Source organism: Taurulus bubalis, assembly GCF_910589615.1.
Source record: "Taurulus bubalis genome assembly, chromosome: 10".
In the NCBI taxonomy this organism is placed as follows: Eukaryota; Metazoa; Chordata; class Actinopteri; order Perciformes; family Cottidae; genus Taurulus; species Taurulus bubalis.
This window is the reverse complement of record NC_136598.1, coordinates 17,861,087-17,879,832: the sequence shown is the minus strand read 5'-3', so window position 1 is coordinate 17,879,832 and position 18,746 is coordinate 17,861,087. Positions and strand designations below refer to the sequence as shown.

Genomic DNA, 18,746 nt, shown 5'->3' with positions numbered 1-18,746 from the left:
GAGATTGTGTCAGCAGCTTCCTTTTTTAAGATCCGTCAATGTACTGATACATTTAATTTATGAGGGTATACAAACAAGGGTTTCGATTTTTGAAGATCTGTATTTAAATTAATCCATCAACCTTACTTTGCTGTAGTGTTACATTCTCTATAATGTAGCTGTAGTGTTACATTCCCTATAATTTGTGTAAAAAGAAGGCACATTGATAACTTTCAGCCTTTGTGTTTTATATTTATTGACAATGCATTTAATTAAGCAAAAATAAATATTCAGGTTCTCAAATGAAAGAAAATGTCCCCATGAATATATCGAATAATGTGGTTATTTACTAGCTGTTGATTTAAATATGTATCAGTACTCATGGGGCAAAACATACATCGGTGGATAGTTGCATTACTATACTCACACAGATCATTAACATCAATATCAACATATTAACCAAAGTACATTTTTTGTTTCCCGGCTCGACTGCTGCCACCCAGCCGGAACCTTTGTGCAGGGACACTGGAGTAGACGACACCGGAAATGCACCACGAGCTTCCGGTTAAATTTGTTTTGAAAAAATTTGAAAGCTGGAGCGAGAGATTGGCAGGTACTTAGGACACACTATCTGTAATTTAGCCATGATTTACGAGTAAAATAGCATATTATATGAATGTTTATTTTACGAAGACGAATAGCAGGGACAACTTTACATTTTAGAGTTTGAATTTCGTATAACAGGAAGACTTTAGATCGTACGTCAACGATGTGTTACGTCCACTTACCGTGTCCCTCCACCGCTCCTGTGTAGTTTTACATTGTGTTTGTGTCCCACACATGATTTATTTCTCCACGTCTTTCCGGTAGACTCAAGTTTGAATGCTTTGTTGTTTGTGTTAAGGTTGCACACACTGGCTTTCTGGTTTGACGCCGTGTTTGTTGTTGTTGTCCCCCGCGTGACAGACATGTCCACGCTGTTCCCCTCGCTCTTCCCCCGGATAACGGAGTCCCTGTGGTTCAACCTCGATCGACCCTGCGTGGATGAGACCGAGCTGCACCAGCAGGAGCAGCAGCACCAAACCTGGGTGAACACCTGCTTCAACACTCTCTCACTTTCACTCACTCTCTCTCACGCTCCTCATGCTTGGGTTGTAATACGTGCTCTCTGTCTCTACCTCAGCTGCAGAGCATTGCAGAGAAAGACAACAACCTGATGCCCATTGGGAAACCTATTTTTGAGGTAATGTGCTGGTGTTGCCTTTGAGATGTAATCAACAAGTGAAATTGCTGCTCTTGAGTTTCACCATGCCACAGTATGAAACATACGCCGATAAGATGGTTCCCTCCATTTGTGTCATCTGGCTTTACTGTGGCGCAGGCGGGATATGACGAAGAGGAAGAGGAGGATGACGAGGATGAGGAGGACAGCGAGGAAGACTCGGAAGACGAAGAAGACATGCAGGACATGGATGAGATGAATGACTACAACGAGTCACCCGATGACGGCGAGATCAATGAGGTGCTTTAATTTATGATTTGTAGTTTTGTAGATTTGTGTTTCTAGATATCTAACAGAAGTTACTCTTTATTATAATAAGTGTTGTTTCCTTTTAAGGTGCCTTTATTCTCCCCGAGAATCTTTAATCTGGCTCTGTTTCCTTCTGTTAGGTTGACATGGAGGGACCAGACCAAGACCAAGACCAATGGATGATTTAAGACAAAAGACAATTCTGTTCTTCATCAAGCTGTCTGGCACTGGATTTCTACTCCACACTTAAAACATGACTGCTGCCCCTTTTATCTGTTATACAGATACATTTTTTTTTATTTTTTTTATTTGTGGAAACAGAAAAAGAATATAGTTGAATCAAAGCGTGTATCATGATGTCCTTCAGAGGGAGTGAATCCAGCACAAAGTGTCTTGTTTCAAACTGCAGTTGGCCCGTGAAGGCTTTGGACGTCGTTGGACATCACTGTGAGTGCTTCTACCTGGTACACGCACACACACGCACACAGACACAGACACACACACAGGTAGCAGTAGGCATCAGCCCAGTGATTTCTGATTTAACCTTTGACCTTGTCATATCTTCAGTCATGTGCCATTTCTCTCGGAGAGCCTTCAAACAGCTGACTGAGCACAAACAACAGTTCAGTCAGCTAAATAATTTGTTACCTATGAAGGACACTGACCGATACTTCACCATGCAGTGATCAATGATTCTGTTTCATAGTGTTGTGTATGCTGCTAATCTTCTGTTACCGATCTCATAATCCTAGTGGAACCGTCATAAACGCTTATGATATAGTATTATATTCAGACAATTCCTCAGTCCTTATTTAAATACAGTTTTATGTTTTTTAACCATGTCAAAGGAACAAGCAGCCGTTACTTTTAAAGAATGTCAATTGAAATATGAAGACACTCGCAGTGTTCATCCAGATACACTCATGTTTATCTTAAAGATTTGCTTGCTGAGGTTTTGGTTGTTTGTACTGAAATGAACAGAAGCCTTGACTTTTTGTATGACATTAAATAATTTTGATGAAAACATGTTTTTCTATTTTTTTACATTTTACTTCCTTATTGATACAAAAACATAATGTAACAGGGGACTGTTGATTAGGTTGAGTGGGTCATTGAGATCAGTCTAGTGAAGTGGTTTGTGAATTTGGTGTAAAGCGATTTGGGATGCCATCCACAATTCTTTAATTTCAGTCAACTGTCAATTGTTAAATTTCCCACCCAAAGGGCAACATTTTCTTCAGTAATAAACTTGTACATACAGGACATTAACTATGAATTTACTAAAAGTGACATGTTATTGAGTTTAATTTGCATATTGATTAAAGTTGCTCTTTTTTTCAAATTTGGCAGTTTTGTAAAAAAAAGAAGATGCTATTTTTGGAGACATTTCCTGATATTTCTGTTTTTATTAGATAGGTGACAGAGAAGGACAAATGGTGGTGACAAGTGAATTGGTACATTGCTCTAATAATTCGCTATTTTTTTACCCAGGAGAGAGCACTGGCAGTGAGTTATTTTGAAAGTAAGATAATATGCTAAAGGTTCAAAATAACATGCTCCAATAATTTAGGTGGATGTAAAACTTTCCATCACAATTTTCTTTAAAAACTGTTAACATGGGGTATACCATCATCAATTCATCCCTTGCCACTCCCAAAATGTATATCTGACTTATAGTGTAGTCTACTTGATTCCCTGGTACACAAGCTCAGCCATTCCGTCCCTGATGCCTTTGCTGTACTCTAGTGTGGCCCGGTGGACCTTCCACTCATACAGGCCGCTCTTGCGAATGTGCCTGAGGAACTTTGGAGCCCCGGGGAACAGCACGTTGTCGGCCATGATCACAGACCCTTTCCCCAGCAGACCAGAGCCCTCCAGCATCTGTAACACACACAGAGGAAGTATCATGTAACTGAGGGAGTTGACCAGGTAACAGTGGGACAGATCACAACTATAACATATTTATTTAAGTACAAGTTCAGGTGTTAAGAAACTGGCTTCTGCAAACTCAGACTGCATATTCATCTTCATAGCAACATAAGTAAATGTCCTTTCTAATGATTTGTTCGAGTCACCTGCAGATCAGGGAGGTAACATTTCTTCCAGTGGTCCATGAAGACGAAATCCAACCTTTCCAACCCATAGTCAGACCGCAGCCGAGGGATCACCTCATCAGATGGATTTACAATGAGCTCCACCTGGAGAACATACCTTGTGAATGTCTCAAAGGTATAATACTGTCCATATTCAATACATGAAATATAAATGTCCTTTTTGTGAAAACAAATGATGGTAATTCTGGGCTTTTGTCAAAAAGCCGACTGTACACGGAGTGAGATGGATGTACAGCTTTTGCATGTTCTTGCTCTCTCACCGTGTCATCGTCAAACCCTGCCAGGCGGATGATTTTCTCAGCGATAGCAGCATTCCTCTGGTCCATCTCGAGGCTGTAGATCCGGGCGCCCAGGGGCAGAGACCGGGCGATCCGCACGGTGCTGTACCCGCAGTGGGCACCCAGCTCCAGCACCGTCATAGGGCTCTGCTCCATCAGCAGCCGGTCCAGGATCTTCCCTACACACCACACACATCACGTAAAAGCATCCTTCTAGACAGATGGTAATTTGTTGTGTCAGGTAAATTATCTTCTCACCTTTTTTAGGCCCAATGTTGCTGATAAACTCCACTTTGCTGCACCAGCTATCGAAGGCGTCCAGGATGCTGTCTGGGTCTCCAGGTGTGGCGTGAGTTAGAACATACTGGTAAACACGCTCCTCGCGGGTCAGGCCAGTTGCACAGTCCTTCCATATCCTGACCAGGACCGCCCGATAGAACAGCACAAAGTAGAAGCGGCACCTGATAAGAACTGTCAGCAGGAGGGGAATGAAGGCCAGAGCGATAGCAGGAGACACCATTCTAGATTGTATAAGGAAAAACACACAAGTAGAATCGTGAGACACCTATAATTATGTTTTTTTTAAGGGGTTTTGTTTATGTCAATTTATAAGATGTATTTATACTGTTTGAATGGGGTGGATGCCAAGTCTTCATGTGCCCCTTTAAATGAACCTTTACATGAATGTTGTACCACAAATTCAATGACAAAGTCCCCCTACTCTCTGTTTTTACATTCATGGCCTACAATGGCATTAACTTTATCATCAAATCACCTCATTTTTTTGGAAAAGTATAACAATTATACTCATCGCAGTCCCATGTTGCCTTCTGATACTTATGTTCAGCTGCACTTAAAATGGAAAAACACTAAAAGTTTAACATAATTTATAAATCCCAGCTCAACTCTATACTTACATATAGACTTGGCACTTTAACAATATACTTTGTTTTAATTTGTTTGTTTATCATATTATATTGTTCATTTGGAGGAAGAGGTCACTACTGACGAATAAAAAGAAAATTAATTATCATCAGCTGCAGCCTCGTCAATGTGTGTCGCTGTCACACGTTGTCTTTTTGTGTATTCGGCTGAAAAAGCCCGTCTTCGTCTTCTCCCGTTGGTTTGTTTTCACCTCCTCCTGCTTCTCTTTCTTTTTCTTCTCCTTTGTCTGCATTTTGCTAATCATCTTCTCCACCTCTGTCTTTCTGTCGCCCATCTTCTTTCCAAAAACGCCTCTCCTCTTTCATTTGGAGCCAGACATCTTCGAGCGCCTTGTTGTCGTCCTTCAGCTGTTGGACTTTAGTCTGCCAGCTCAGCGCTTCATTGGCCAGTTCATCTTGCATCTGTTTGACTCTTGTGTGCAGCAGTTGGATTTCTGTCTGCTGACTCTGATGCGTCTCAGCCAGGCTCTTCGTATCGTCAACAGCTGTTTTAAAGTTGGCTCCAACAGTGTGTTCTTGTCCAGCTCCACATTTAACTTTTCACCCAGAGCTTTGTTGGTTGTTTCAAAAGCTTTTATACTGGACTCCCAAGATCTGGTCCTTCTGGTCTTTTTGATACACTTTGATGGCTTTTTCTGTTGTTAGTTATTTGTTTGGTTTAAATATGTTGCTGTTTGTTTATTAATTGGCTAACACTGAGGGCGCCTTTGGTTATAAGTATAACACGGCAGATCCGTTGGTTGAGCCAGAGGGTAGATGTGTAAAGATAACGTTTTCCCCCAGCAGCTCTTGGCTCTCGGCCAAATGTAAACCTCATATCCTGAGTATTTAGTCCAGTATTTAGTCCCAAACCTTGCTTCAACCTTCCATTAGTGCTGCAAGATCGTCCAGCCAATTCCTCATACTTGAGTCAGTTAAGTTGATTTAATTTTCAGAGACACATAGCAGCTGTCATTTTTAATTGTGACTCCACAACTTTTTCTGTGGCATCAAGGCTCTGTAATGTTCCATCTGTTAAATGATCAAAGTCATCAATTAATCACAACTAACAAAGGGTCTCTAATGAATGCACAGAAAGAAGAAAAGGTAAGGTACATTTGGGACTGAAATAACAACAATTGTTTTAATTTAAATGATGTTTTCCTGAAATCCCGACATTCCAAATAGACTTAACACATTTTGAGACAAACTCTCCTTGTTTTGAATTATACAAGATAAGATCTACACAGGAATGATCGTTCATGCTTTATTCTTGTGGGAGATGTAAGAGAAAGTGCTGTTGCCTCTCCTTGTGTCTACTGCCTGAGGTAACCGTAGACTCACAGGCTTTCGTCGCCACACAGAACCGATGCTATAACAAAGTGATTGAATCCAAATTAAGTCTCTCTTACTGTCCCGTGAAAAAAAAAAAAACTCACCTGTTTACGAAAAAGTTTTGCGAGCGCAGAGCAGCAGCGCCGGTGACAAAGAGGAAAGTGTCACTTTAGAAAGATGGAGGTGTGTGTGTAGAGAAAAGGTAAGAGACCTGGAGGTGTGAATAATTTAGGTATCACGTGCTCGTCAATACACGTCCTGTAATTATTTCCAGGTAACAGACAGGAGGTTAACAGTAACATCACTAACTCTTTAACTCGCTGTTAAACACCAGTTTTGTCCTTTTTAGATGAAACACACAGGCAGCTTCTTGTGCTGTTTATAATAGTGATACTGTGGATAGGAGCAGACACAGAGAAGCAGTGTGAGACATTTGATATATCAAGTTAACAGCAACAGGTGTGGCATCCAATTTCTTTCTTTACTGAGTCATGATGGAAAAGTCAAGAAAACACAAACGTACAATTGGAGTATCATCTAATGTAATTAAATCGTACATTTTCTTTATTAAAGTTGGTTTAAAGCAAAAGAATCAACCAAATACAGTAGTTATGTAATGTAATATAATGCAAAAATAGAGGCCAAACTAGATCTAAATGATTTACTATTCACCTCGTATGTCCTTCCTTTCTTTTCAGTGCTTCTCTTTTGATGCGACTCCATGCAATGTCTCTTAAAAACAACGTAGGCTGCTGTGAAACAACATGGTAAAATACAAGGCAATATAAAACTTGCAGGGTTATTTATCATGGCGTATGTTTCATGCATATAAAATGATAGGATAGGTAGTATAAGATAAAAAAAGGTTTACATTACAGGAATAACAACAATTACACTGCTTCAACCCAAATATGTGTCAAAAGAAAACTTGTGATGACATCAGTCTAAACCCTGCAATCAAGACCAAACACTTTGACTTTGATTAAATGATTATATGATCCTATATACACAAATGTACACAAAAATACTAACATTGCCCCAGTTGGAAGTATATCAATGTTTTCACTATTTTGTGATAGTGATAGTATTTTTGTGAACGCCTGATCACTGCTGGTGGGACATTTTCTGAATAATTGTGAAATTGGCAACTACAGTAAGATACAGAAACACCAGCTCTCTGTCAAAGACTCATTCGCAAAACAAATAAGTAATTTTAGTATCATTATGCTCTATTTTACTTGAATGGTAAGGTAAGGTAATTCATGAGACCGCTTTAGTTGATGGGACACAACATATTATGTAAGGAAGACTTGATTGGTTATTTAGCACTTCTTCCAGAGTTAATCATGAACAATTCATCAAGAAAGTGGCGAGTATTCAGATTATCTGGTTAATTTACATTGTATTTAACAGTCAGTACTCAAGTGAATTATTCAGTGTAAATCGTGAACTATTTGTTAACTGTTCATTATTCAATGATGTAGCAATTAGCAGCACACACACAAAGCACCACCACAAAACAGCATCCGTGTGGCAGGACTGCGATGGTTGAGAACCCCCCCTCCCCCCCGTCTACAGCTCTGGACAAGACTGTTTAAGGAGAGCTCTGAGGAACTTCTTCAGCTCTTTGTCCCCTCTGGTCCACCTCACCAGTCGAGTCAGCACTAGCCTTCCCTCTTCAGCCTGAGCCAGGGCAAGATACCATCCACTCTGGACCCCTTTCACCCCCGTTCCTCCTTCTTTTGCCCGTCTTCTATCCATCTGTTCCTCCTCTAACCCCCTGTCTTCGTTTGTGTCTGCAGGGTCTAAGCCAAGACAAGTACAGGTGCCTCCTTCTTGCAGCCACAAAGCGCTGTGGGCCATTGCGCCTCCAATCCCTTCGGCCCTCTCCGCCCCTCCCCCTGCCCACCTCAGGATGCGGCTGCGGGCCGTAGGCACCAGCTGACGGTCTCCTCCCACAGTCGACACACTGCCCAGACGCATCTTAAATGCTGAAACAGAGACAGCATGCTGGTTAACAGGTGCCATTTCAGACACATTGTAAAACAACTTCTCTATCTCTATGATTAGATCATCGGTTCTGTGGCCCGTTTCGTTAGTGTCATACTGTGTTCTGCTTCATTCTCAAAAGAAAACTATTGTGTTTTGTGTAGCTTACATCCTCTACACCAGTTTGTGCTCACCATAAGGACTTTGGCAGAAGTTCTCCTGGATGTCAGTTTCTCCTTCAGCAGCCAGACTGCAGGCATCACAGATGACACTCCCTGGGGGGTTGAAAGAAAGGCGATTAGATGACTGCGAACGTCTGCAGTGGGGATGTAAAAAATAATCATAAAGGTGGTGAGACTGTTGTCTTTGACCAGAAACTCCAGGATCAAGGCATTCAAAACAACTTTTAGATACGGTTGGGGGAAATAAAAGATCTTCAGTAGGGACGTTGCAGCAGTACAAGAAACAGATGAACCGTTTTAAATCACATTTGAAAATAATAAAGAAATTACTTTCAAAAGCTATATGCTTTTATACAGATATATACAGTACATTATTTGTACTAGAGAACAAAGTATTGCCAACTACAGAGTGTGATGCCAATATCAATATTAAGGAGTAAAACATTTAATATTGAGAAACTAAGAAACAAATAACATAAATGAGGATTTCTGAAATTTGATTACTTAGAACTTGTGACCAAGATATGAAGCAGGAAACTTTACGGTTGAAAAACTTGACAAACTATATAATGGAGACACTTTACAAATGTTTCTTTAACATATTACTATTTTGTTGTACTTAGTAGAAATAAGTGCTGATACTGATATGTTTGTAACAAACTTATTGGCTAATATTGGCACACTGGTATCGGTCAGACTATAATTGGTGCATTGTGCAAAAATGAGTGCACATTATAGCATAGGGATTCTATTTGGCTATATCCTGTGGTATAGTGCACGTTGAGAGCCTTTGAGAAAGGTACTGCAGCAGAGACAGAAACGTATAGGGCTACTAATAGTGATTTAAATAACACTTGTGTAAATAGGCCTACTAAAAAGGACACCAGGCACATAGCCTATACAAATATATGAAGAATGTGTTCATGAGCTATTAATAAAACTAATCTTTCGAAGAGACAGTTGATTGAAAAGCAGCAGAGTTTAACTCTAGTTAGTGTGACGATAAATAAACAGCTGTTTAAAAAGTCTCAACAGACCTTTCAGCGCCTCCTCGTGCCCGACCTCCTCCGGCGTCCGCCCCTCCTGCTCTCCGGTTGCCGGGATACAGAGCTGGGTCCCACGCGGGAACCGTGTGCAGTTGAACATCTCCGGCCAGGGGAACCCGAAGGCGCTCATCACGGGCACGCAGCTGTCCCGCACCACCTCGCACAGGCCCCCGCAGGGGCTCACCGGCCCGCTGAGCTCCGGCAGACACACCGGAGCGAACAGCGAGCACAGGAACTTCTTGGTGTCCCGGTGGCACAGCTTGGAGATGAGGGGCAGCCAGGCCGCCGACTGCTGCTGCGCCTCCCTCAGCGTGTCATGGCCGAGCAAGTTGGGGATCCGCATGTGCCTGTAGCCGATCCCGTGGCACAGAGACAGGGTGCTCGGGATGGGTTTACACACCGAGCGGACCGAGGAACTGAAGCCGAGCTGCGGCGGCCCGAGCTGGGCAGGAGCCGCGGTGTCAGAGGCATGACACACACCAAGCAGCAAAATGAAACCGAGCGCGGAAACAAACATTGTGTTCCGACGAGAACAGCGTTAAAAGTCTGCGGGATCGGCTGCTCTTCTGCCTGGACTTGACCGGCATGTAGGTGTAAACAAAAGAGGTGTGCAGGAAACGGGGGGTTAATGAGAGGGCAGGCGCCTCCCAGTCATCATCCCACCCATCAGACTGGTGCCTGCCTCCACATTTAACACTGTCACGCTGCATGTTTGTTTCTTTAGTTCTATCTGTGGAAGATGTAAAGTAAGCAAGTAAGCCAATGCAGTGAAGTTATACATAATAATAGTACATGTCATCATTGTAGCACTTTAAAAGGTACTCAAGGCACTTTACATGGTTAAAAAAGAAACAATAAAACCAATAACAATATAAACAAGAGATTACATAACAATAAGAAACAAACAAAGTAGCTTATATTTTCTGTTTGCCTTGGAGGACATAGGATTTACTGTTTGAACCCAGACTATACTTTCAAATGAAGACAAATACAATTGAAGAGACGTTAATAAACTAGACTATACAGTTTACTGTAAACGTTGCTTTTGTTTGTTGGACAATGATGCAGGAGCTTTTGTGTAAGCAGTGAGAATAGAAAGCTGACTTGGTGCATGAAGAGATTTGAAAAACATTATTGTCAGTATTGTGGAATTCGGTACTGGAAATAAAATGTAACTGCTGCGTAGAGAAGCTGCATACGGTATTCGGTCGTCGTAATTAGCCAGAGGGTGCGAGAGATCCTTTCATCTTTTTTTCCAGGGAGACTTCCTCATGTGCACCAACATGCCTTGTCCTGTTCCCTTCTCCTGCTGCTGTCTTTTTGATTTTCCTCAGCCTATTAGGAATTTAGAGCTAGGAAACTTGATACAAATATTTGCTGGAGTTAAGTTTGGACGCTGAAATAGGATTTTCAACGTCCAAACTTTGATTCTCAAAGTTAGTATTTCACTACATTTGCTACCCTCTTCTCAGGAAAAGAGAGAAAAGATACTGCTTTGGCAGTTGGAATACTGCAAATCACATGTACAACTGCAGCTTGCTGTTTTGCAGAGTAAAGTGTAAATGTTTATTTCAAGATCATGCAATAATATGGAGGTTAAGCAGCTGGATTGATCACTAATATGATACCAAAACATTAGCTGAATTAACCTGTTATTTACCCCCATCAAGTTCCCAACGAGTACACTGCACACAATAAAATAGACACGACTGAACCAGACTTCCATGTTGAAATAATATTTTTGTTTAGTTTGTGGTCGTGTAATTAAACACAATGTAATTCAGAAATATGCACTGCACGAGCACACTACATCCTACAAACATGCTGTTATAGTATGATTCTCTCAAAGTACTAAACACATTGACACAAATCAGTACTGGAAAATATAAGGTTAACGCACAGCTACATCCTTACATCCATCCTACATCCATTTTATTTTATTTTTTTACATAAGTCACGTTTGAAAAGTTCCCCCTCACGTGATGGACTCCGCAGCTTCTCATATAGCGGAAGTGCTCGCTGTGTTGTTGCACCAGAGCTACTGTCATGTGATAGCTCTTCCGAGGAGCTGCTGTTGACAGTAGCTTCCTACCTTTAGATGAAGCATAAGTAAACCAAGCAGGAGAAAAGTTTTATGACTGTTGGAGAAGATCAATACGGCCCGTTTCTGACTGGAGAACAGGGAAGCCGGGGTTGTGTAGTTTCGCCCCTCGGACGCGGACATGGGTTGCTGTTACAGCAGCGAGAACGAGACCACAGCTGAGGTAGGTAGTTAGCGAGCCGCTAGCCGGGTAAAACCGATACATGTGACATTGTATATTAAATACCACGATTGTATCTTATTGAATCCATGTTTCATAAAAGTATGCATTTGTGTAATGTATGAAAAGTACCCCAAGTGGTCTTTTTTTTTTATCGTTAAAGTGTTATGAAGCCGAAGCAGCTTTAGCTTGCTAGTTAAAGCCTTCGGCTAAAGGCCCAACCTGAGGCAGGCTGTGAAGTTCACACATACATGGGAAACGATCATAGATGTGACGAACCGGACCGATTTGAAGGCAAAGAAACGGCTTTCGAAGAAAACCGAAACGTTACATAAGTCAATTTATGGTCAGTCACTTTTACGATCAGCAGGACATTGTGGCTTATTGTCGTTGCTTCATGAAAAAAAACGTTGAAGAAAAAAAAAATCCGAATTAGTAAACTACTAAATATTCAATTGTAACATAAACAGGCAGTGATTGATGTCTTGAATACCGTGGTCTTGTGTCATATGACCATAGCCATTTTTAGTTTCCGGGAATTAGTCAGTTCTGCCTTGACGCAGAATATCTTTCCTCTTATGCAGTTTAGTAGCACAACGAGTTACAGTAGAAATACACATCTAGCCACTCTGTGTTATTCCAGAATAATGTGTATTAGTCTGAAAATGTAGCTTGTCTCTGATTTGTTAGATTACCCATCAGATGAATCCAAATGAAATTAGTCGTGTTGTTCACATCAGTGGGAATTTGTTCATGTTCATGCTTCCCCCCCTAATGTTTTACGGTGGGTGTAAGAATGGCAAACCTGAGTTTAGTGCAAGTCTGCAAGGAGGATTGTAACAATGCGTTACCACAAGTATAGTGTTGTTGACTGATTCATTGCTATGGTTGGTTGTTGAGCGGATGCAACTACACAACTGTAAAATCATTTGTTGTCTTGTCATGAGCTAAAATCCGTCTCTTTTTTTTTATCACTTAATCCCATTTTGATTGACCTGTTCTAGGACCCTGATGAACGTAAACCGCTGATCCCCCACCCGAACCCTGTCAGCAAACCCCCAAATGGGACCGACTGGATCACTACCAGTGTCCCTTCAGCAAGGACGGATGAACAGGCCCTCCTTACATCCATCCTCACCAAGACGGCACAGTAAGATATCCAACCTTAGATGTGCCTGCACGTGTTTCCTGATATTAAAGCAGTAATTCATGTTATCTCTGCTCTGTCAGGAACATCATTGATGTGTCAGCAGCTGACTCTGTCATGATGGAGCAGCATGAATACATGGACAAAGCTCGGCAATACAGGTATGTGTGGGAGCAGGAAGGAAGTGATTTAAAAAAAAGAAATTGCAAATACATGGACCTATTCGCTTGAACTTTACCTTTTAAACCTCAGATACAATGACACCTACTGGCTAGATTTCTACCAAACAGCTATGTTTAGTCTAAAATACAGGTGCAGAGATTAAACTGGTTCTCAGGACACAGCAATGAGGCTGAACAGTCAAGGTGACAAACTGTGTTTTAAACTTTAAACTTGTGTTTTGTCTCAGTACAAAGCTGGCTGTGTTGAGCAACAATCTGCCCCAGAAGAAGTCCCTCGCGCTCCCCTCCCTCACCAGCCAGCCCCACCAAGTGCTTGCGAGTGACCTGGTGCCATACTCGGATGTTCAGCAGGTAATCATACACTAGCACATATGGAAGATATGTTGACATGTGTTTCCAGTACCCACATTCCTTCTTGTCATGCGTTGCTTTTTTTGGCTACATATAACATCCCCGAGATACTTGGAAACCGTATGCAACATGTGTAGGTGTGTGGTATTTCAGTGTGTGCGGGTGGGACTAAATCTGTGGCTGAAAATAGATCTTGGAGATATCAAATGCATTTCTGTCGTTACTATTTTTGTCCACCTATTAAAAAGACATTCAGTTGGTCATACACAGCGGACTGGTCTTGTTTTACTGTGTGAATTTGATTGATTTTGCACACTTAACACAAACTCTTCTGCTTTCTTCACAGGTGTCCAAGATAGCAGCTTATGCTTACAGTGCAATTTCTCAAATCAAAGTGGATGCTAAAGAAGAACTAGTGGTCCAGTTTGCCATTCCCTGATTCTGCGACTCCGGCACGCACGCTGTTCCTCCCATCCCGCTCTCTCTGTGTCACTTCTGCATCCTCACCCTCCAGCCCATCCTTTATTAAAGCATCTTGGTTCTTGTGCTCCTTAGCTATGCCTCTTAACTGCTAAAAAAGACAGAGACAATGTAGGACTGCACCCTATGGCTGTCTTTTAGTGTACTTAATTATGTGTCGGTTACAAATTTTCAGCATGGGCAATGGAAGCCGTTCAACTGTAGATGGGCCATTGGAGTGTGCGCTCATATGTACAACAACAAGGCCTCCTCTGTACGTGGATTGAAGACTTTGTCAGAACCAGCTGTGGAAAAATCATCATTCAATCTTCTTGGTAATCGCTCTAATCTTTTCAACGGTTTCAAGACCGTCTCAGTATCTATATTTAGTTAGTTTCCCTAGCCTGTATACTCGGGGGTAACAGCACCCCAGACTGTGATGACATGGAACAATGTGCAGTTTATTCACGTGGGACAGAGCTGTATAATTTTTTTGATGCAATGCATAGGCTATTACTTGAAATGATCTTCACTGTAACAGGAGAAATTAGGAATCTCTGTGGCAAAGAACAAGTACCATAGATGCAATGGTTGGGTATTTTAACCATTTACCAAGATGTAAACTTCCAACATGAAGTTTTCCATTCATATGTCTTTAATTCTGTTCTTTTGTCCTGGGAAAAAATGTAGAAAAGTGCAGCCAGAAAAATGTGTCCGCGTGTTAAGAGGCCATTATAATTTAGAAGGTTGTAATACTGTAGCGCTGGTGAGGTTTGACCATCAAACATCCCACAGTAATCTGGTGTCGCACTGCACCAAGATTCATGTCTCACTACAACCTAAACATGAACCAGTAAACCAACCTGGCATCGCAATGGTGTAATGCTTAAAATCGGGTAGTGAGAAGGGTTGGATTGGTGATTGGTTGTCTGGTGTGTAATCTGTTATTCCAGTTGAGGCTAAATCATGAGTGACCTGACAATGACTGGTGTCCTCTGGTGGGTGAGGATGCAAACACAAGCAGGAGGGTGCCGAGTGGGCCTACTAATGTCACGGGGGAGAAGGAAAATGGAGCTTTCTTTGGTCACATGTTCTCGAGTTTACAGACAGTTATGTGTCCTCTGCAGTTTTCTCGCAGAAAAAAAAAAAGAGCTGGCAGACTCTTTTTAAATACAATCCCTGAATGTCACATATTTAATAGCAGTGGAGGCATACAGAGAGGAAGGGGGTTGGTGTGTAGAGGGTGCAGTGACGGGTATCATGCATTCATGCCGCCTTTTGTACAGAATTTTCTGATTGAATATAAAAACAGATGATGGATTGTATGAAGTTCCTCTTTTTGTCAGATGGTCAGGATTGGCTAAGATCTTGTGGGGATAAACACATGTTTTTATGAAACACGAGAAAACCTTTAAGGACTGCATCTGTTGGCTTTTAAACAAAGCTTTCCGCTGCAGATTGTAATATGATTAAGTTGTTCATATTAATCAGAAACTAACCATTGTAGCAGTGTGGGGGAGCGCTAACAATCTATGTACCACGGCAGATAAAATTATCCGAGAACTTTTTGTGATTATTTATTTGTGTTTTTAAATGTTTATCTGCTCTTTGGCAGAGAGCACATGACTATACGTGTGCAGGGAGCAGGGTGAGCTGCTCTGGAGTCTCTAAAGGGATAATCTGCAAGGCTGTGATTATTTCAACCACGCAATTGATTAGAGCTTTTTGCAATGGCTTCTTGGTATTTTTTTTCTTCTGTTTTGTTTGTTACTCAAATGTGTTATACTACCTGAAATATGTTTGTAATATCTTAGGCTAGTACCAAAAAGTTTTAAGAATTTTTATTTTCTTTTGGTTTAATTCATTAAAGATTTTCAACATAATACACGTGTCTTACATCCACATTGGAAGTGGTTGTTTCAATAATGCTACAGAGAAAGTCATTAACATTAATAACTGGTCTGCCACTTTGTTACAAAAGAATAATCCATATCAATATTAAAATATTCCAGAATTGTATCACTTGATAATGTGGTTGACTTTGGACTATCAATAAAACAAATGTTAATTTCAGCAAATAAAAGTGGACAAAACATGAAATACAGTGCTGGTTTCACCACAGATGTACAGAGAAACACAATATAAGGTTTTCCAGCAGTGGATGTGGACCACAGATCAATTGGGTGAAACTGGTTTCAGCACACCACGATGGAGGCGAGCCAGCGGTCACTGTAGTGTCTCTTTGCTGCCTCTGCGGTGTTTGTTGCTCAGATGCCAAATCTTTGCCATGACTCGCTCCTGGCGTGTCACGGCACTGAAGTCCATCGTCTTCAATTGAGGCAGAGCCGATATCACACGATTCCTAAATGTACAAAAATACATAATCATGCTTGTGCACTAGATGGTGATACACACTGTATTTGAAACCGAATGTTGAAAGCAGATCATATCTCCACTTTACTGGTGCTACACATACTGTGTATACTATACACTGTAATCCCATGAATCATGAGAAACCAGGTCATTGGAATAGACTTAACCAGCAGCCCCCTGTGTGTGTGTGTGTGTGTGTGTGTGTGTGTGTGTGTGTTAAACAGGGTTGCTGTGCAGACTAGGTTGTGTACTGTAATATGAGCTTGATCTGCATTTAAGCACCTGTTATGCACCTACATGCTTGCCAAGCATTCACACTCACTGTTATTAAACCCTCATTCTGCCCCTCTGCTGTATGACAGTAGGAAGTGCTGAATTTGTCAGCAGTTGTGGATTATTGCTGGGTCCTTATGGTCGCAATGCACATTCTCGTACATTTTTTCATAAAGAAGCACACAATGTCGGAGTAGTGAAAGTATCTCACATCCAAACATCTTAAAACTAAGCAAGATGTGTATCTGTGATTGTGTCTGGGGTAAATTTGAAGGTAATTCTCAACCTGTAAGCCTTGTTGGTTTCGATCATATTTCCATGCAGAGTGATGGTATGTAGATGTGGTAGCACTCCCAGCCTGTCCACCTCTGACAGAATAAAAATGTTATTGCCGTGGAGATACAACACACGCAGTTCATGGAGCTCGCACAAAACCTGGAACACAAGCACACACACATGTTGCAGGTTTACTGTAAGAGAAAGAAGACAGCTAGGCCACTGTGCTAGAAAACACGCTTACTTGATCTATGTGTGATATTTTGTTGAAGGAAAGGTCCAGCCAGGCGAGCTGTGACGGCTCAGCCAGGAAGTGGTTAACAGTCCTCTGGAGGTCATGAAGGTCAGCGACGTTGTTGTTATTGAGACGAAGGGAGCAGCTTAGGTACTTCTTCTTTGAATTTCTCTTTAAAGGTCGCAGACTGCTGCTGGGTTCCTCTGTCCATGCATCTGAGAACGCAAATAAAAGAAATACAGTAAATGTTAAGTACTGGCTCGCAGATTCTTTGGATTTTGTATGAAATTTTATTTATGGTGCACATTGTTTCAAAGGCATCTAAATGTATGGATCAGTTTATAAAAGATTATGCTTTGCAGGCATTAAGTGTCCATTATCTAATTTCCATCTTGGGCAGTTTGGTTATGCATTAATTTGGTGAATCAAATGCTTAGATTTTTATTTTTAGACATTACAAACTATTTACAGAGATATAGTCAAATGTCTTATTGAGTTGTTCTATATGATTATGTTAAGTATACTTCAGTTCACTGTAATGCACAGCTATTTAAACAAAGGTACGAGATATGTCTCGAACAGAGTAATAATGTTATAGCAAAAATACAGGAGGGGGAAAAAAACAAAAGTAATACAAGGAGGCTGAAAAACCTGAGAGGAATATGATAGTGTGCTACCTTCCAAACTGCGGATGTGTTTGAAGGATAAATCCACTGGAGCTCCGTACATATTCCCACCTGGAATAGATGCTCTCACCTGTGTGAGGACAGTGACGTAATGGTGAATCACTGGAGAGTCAACTGACCCAGTGATCATCAAACACAATTAATGTAATCAAACTGTTGGAAAAAAACTAAAACATAAATAGTTTGGTTATAATTAAGTTGCCGACATTATTGGCTATATCATGGATTTGCAATACACACTCTGCAGCTATCGTGTCCTGCCTCATTATGCTATGAGACTGTTATGGAACTGACTTATCACAAATATCAAATACGTACCAATAAACTACGGAAAGCTATAATAGCAACACGCTATTTAGCTCCGGTTATCCAGAAACCCGTGTCTCAACGTAGCAAGATACACGTACATTTACCTGGCGAAGAGACAACAACGCGTTTCCAAGGAAACGAACAGGTAGATTATGGGATTTGTAGTGAGGGTTTATCTCCTTTTACTAGATCATATATGTGTAAACAGATAACAATTCAAATGCATTTCCCCACTAACTTATGTACAATATGAATATTAATAATTTCTTAATCAACACCATTTATTTGTATCACGGTGTGTATGACGTTTCTCTCGTGATAGAAACACATTTGATTTCTACTCCGGCGTACACCGAAATCCATTCGGGGGGCGGAGTCGGCAATCAGCACAAGTTTTAGAACTGGTTTGACTAGCTGCAGCATGACTGATGCTGACGCAAAAAAACAAACAAACATAAGCAAACAAAACAAAAGGTTTTGTAAATTCGTGCATTATTTACTGTATTTGTTCCTGCCCACCTTAAAGCGGGATCGAACCAAACACGGTACCGAGCAAAGAAAAACGAGTGCAACGTTTAGTTTACTTCCAGCTTTTAAACCAATCAACGTGTCTTATTTTCAGACGCGTCTTCATCTGAACACGGATTGGCTGGTTTAATCTTCTGCAACCCTTTTTGAATTTTGGCTGGTTTATCATGCGACTGTTTTTCTCGTAGCTTCATGTAGGAAGACGCAGGGACTGCATATCTTTTCAGAAGGACGGATACATAGAATACGGATAAAAGGCCAACGTCTTCAAAGGTGAGTCACTGCTGGA

General features: G+C 41.2%; 5 protein-coding genes across 5 annotated transcripts; 2 read left to right on the top strand and 3 right to left on the bottom strand.

The window, feature by feature from the left end:
* Positions 1–544: 544 nt before the first annotated feature.
* anapc15 (anaphase promoting complex subunit 15) lies at positions 545–2,528 on the top strand. The gene is made up of 5 exons (XM_079225073.1): positions 545–592; positions 946–1,067; positions 1,163–1,222; positions 1,361–1,501; positions 1,651–2,528. Exons 2-5 carry the CDS (start codon positions 948–950, stop codon positions 1,696–1,698), a joined length of 369 nt encoding a protein of 122 aa, XP_079081199.1. The 5' UTR covers positions 545–592; positions 946–947; the 3' UTR covers positions 1,699–2,528.
* A 665-nt stretch (positions 2,529–3,193) lies between these two features.
* On the bottom strand, positions 3,194–4,422 carry tomt (transmembrane O-methyltransferase; the record flags this gene model as incomplete). Its single annotated transcript, XM_079224649.1, has 4 exons — positions 3,194–3,391; positions 3,586–3,708; positions 3,885–4,081; positions 4,161–4,422. The coding sequence occupies 4 exons, from the start codon at positions 4,420–4,422 to the stop codon at positions 3,194–3,196; spliced, it is 780 nt and encodes a 259-aa protein (XP_079080775.1).
* A 3,310-nt stretch (positions 4,423–7,732) lies between these two features.
* On the bottom strand, positions 7,733–9,894 carry sfrp2l (secreted frizzled-related protein 2 like; the record flags this gene model as incomplete). The annotated part of the gene is made up of 3 exons (XM_079224878.1): positions 7,733–8,151; positions 8,344–8,424; positions 9,369–9,894. 3 exons carry the CDS (start codon positions 9,892–9,894, stop codon positions 7,733–7,735), a joined length of 1,026 nt encoding a protein of 341 aa, XP_079081004.1.
* A 1,593-nt stretch (positions 9,895–11,487) lies between these two features.
* Positions 11,488–14,983, top strand: lamtor1 (late endosomal/lysosomal adaptor, MAPK and MTOR activator 1). The gene is made up of 5 exons (XM_079224998.1): positions 11,488–11,641; positions 12,643–12,788; positions 12,869–12,946; positions 13,195–13,318; positions 13,665–14,983. Exons 1-5 carry the CDS (start codon positions 11,600–11,602, stop codon positions 13,755–13,757), a joined length of 483 nt encoding a protein of 160 aa, XP_079081124.1. The 5' UTR covers positions 11,488–11,599; the 3' UTR covers positions 13,758–14,983.
* A 1,020-nt stretch (positions 14,984–16,003) lies between these two features.
* Positions 16,004–17,663, bottom strand: lrrc51 (leucine rich repeat containing 51; the record flags this gene model as incomplete). Its single annotated transcript, XM_079224877.1, has 4 exons — positions 16,004–16,139; positions 16,710–16,858; positions 16,944–17,149; positions 17,612–17,663. The coding sequence occupies 4 exons, from the start codon at positions 17,661–17,663 to the stop codon at positions 16,004–16,006; spliced, it is 543 nt and encodes a 180-aa protein (XP_079081003.1).
* Positions 17,664–18,746: the final 1,083 nt, after the last annotated feature.

What these genes read in the sequence shown, in the direction of transcription:
- anapc15 (XM_079225073.1), top strand. Translation starts at nt 948, where the DNA reads ATGTCCACGCTGTTCCCCTCGCTCTTCCCCCGGATAACGGAGTCCCTG. An exon ending in AGCAGCAGCACCAAACCTGG is followed by an intron (nt 1,068 to 1,162) that starts GTGAACACCTGC and finishes TCTCTACCTCAG; the next exon opens with CTGCAGAGCATTGCAGAGAA. An exon ending in TTGGGAAACCTATTTTTGAG is followed by an intron (nt 1,223 to 1,360) that starts GTAATGTGCTGG and finishes ACTGTGGCGCAG; the next exon opens with GCGGGATATGACGAAGAGGA.
- lamtor1 (XM_079224998.1), top strand. Translation starts at nt 11,600, where the DNA reads ATGGGTTGCTGTTACAGCAGCGAGAACGAGACCACAGCTGAG. An exon ending in AGAACGAGACCACAGCTGAG is followed by an intron (nt 11,642 to 12,642) that starts GTAGGTAGTTAG and finishes GACCTGTTCTAG; the next exon opens with GACCCTGATGAACGTAAACC. An exon ending in CATACTCGGATGTTCAGCAG is followed by an intron (nt 13,319 to 13,664) that starts GTAATCATACAC and finishes CTTTCTTCACAG; the next exon opens with GTGTCCAAGATAGCAGCTTA.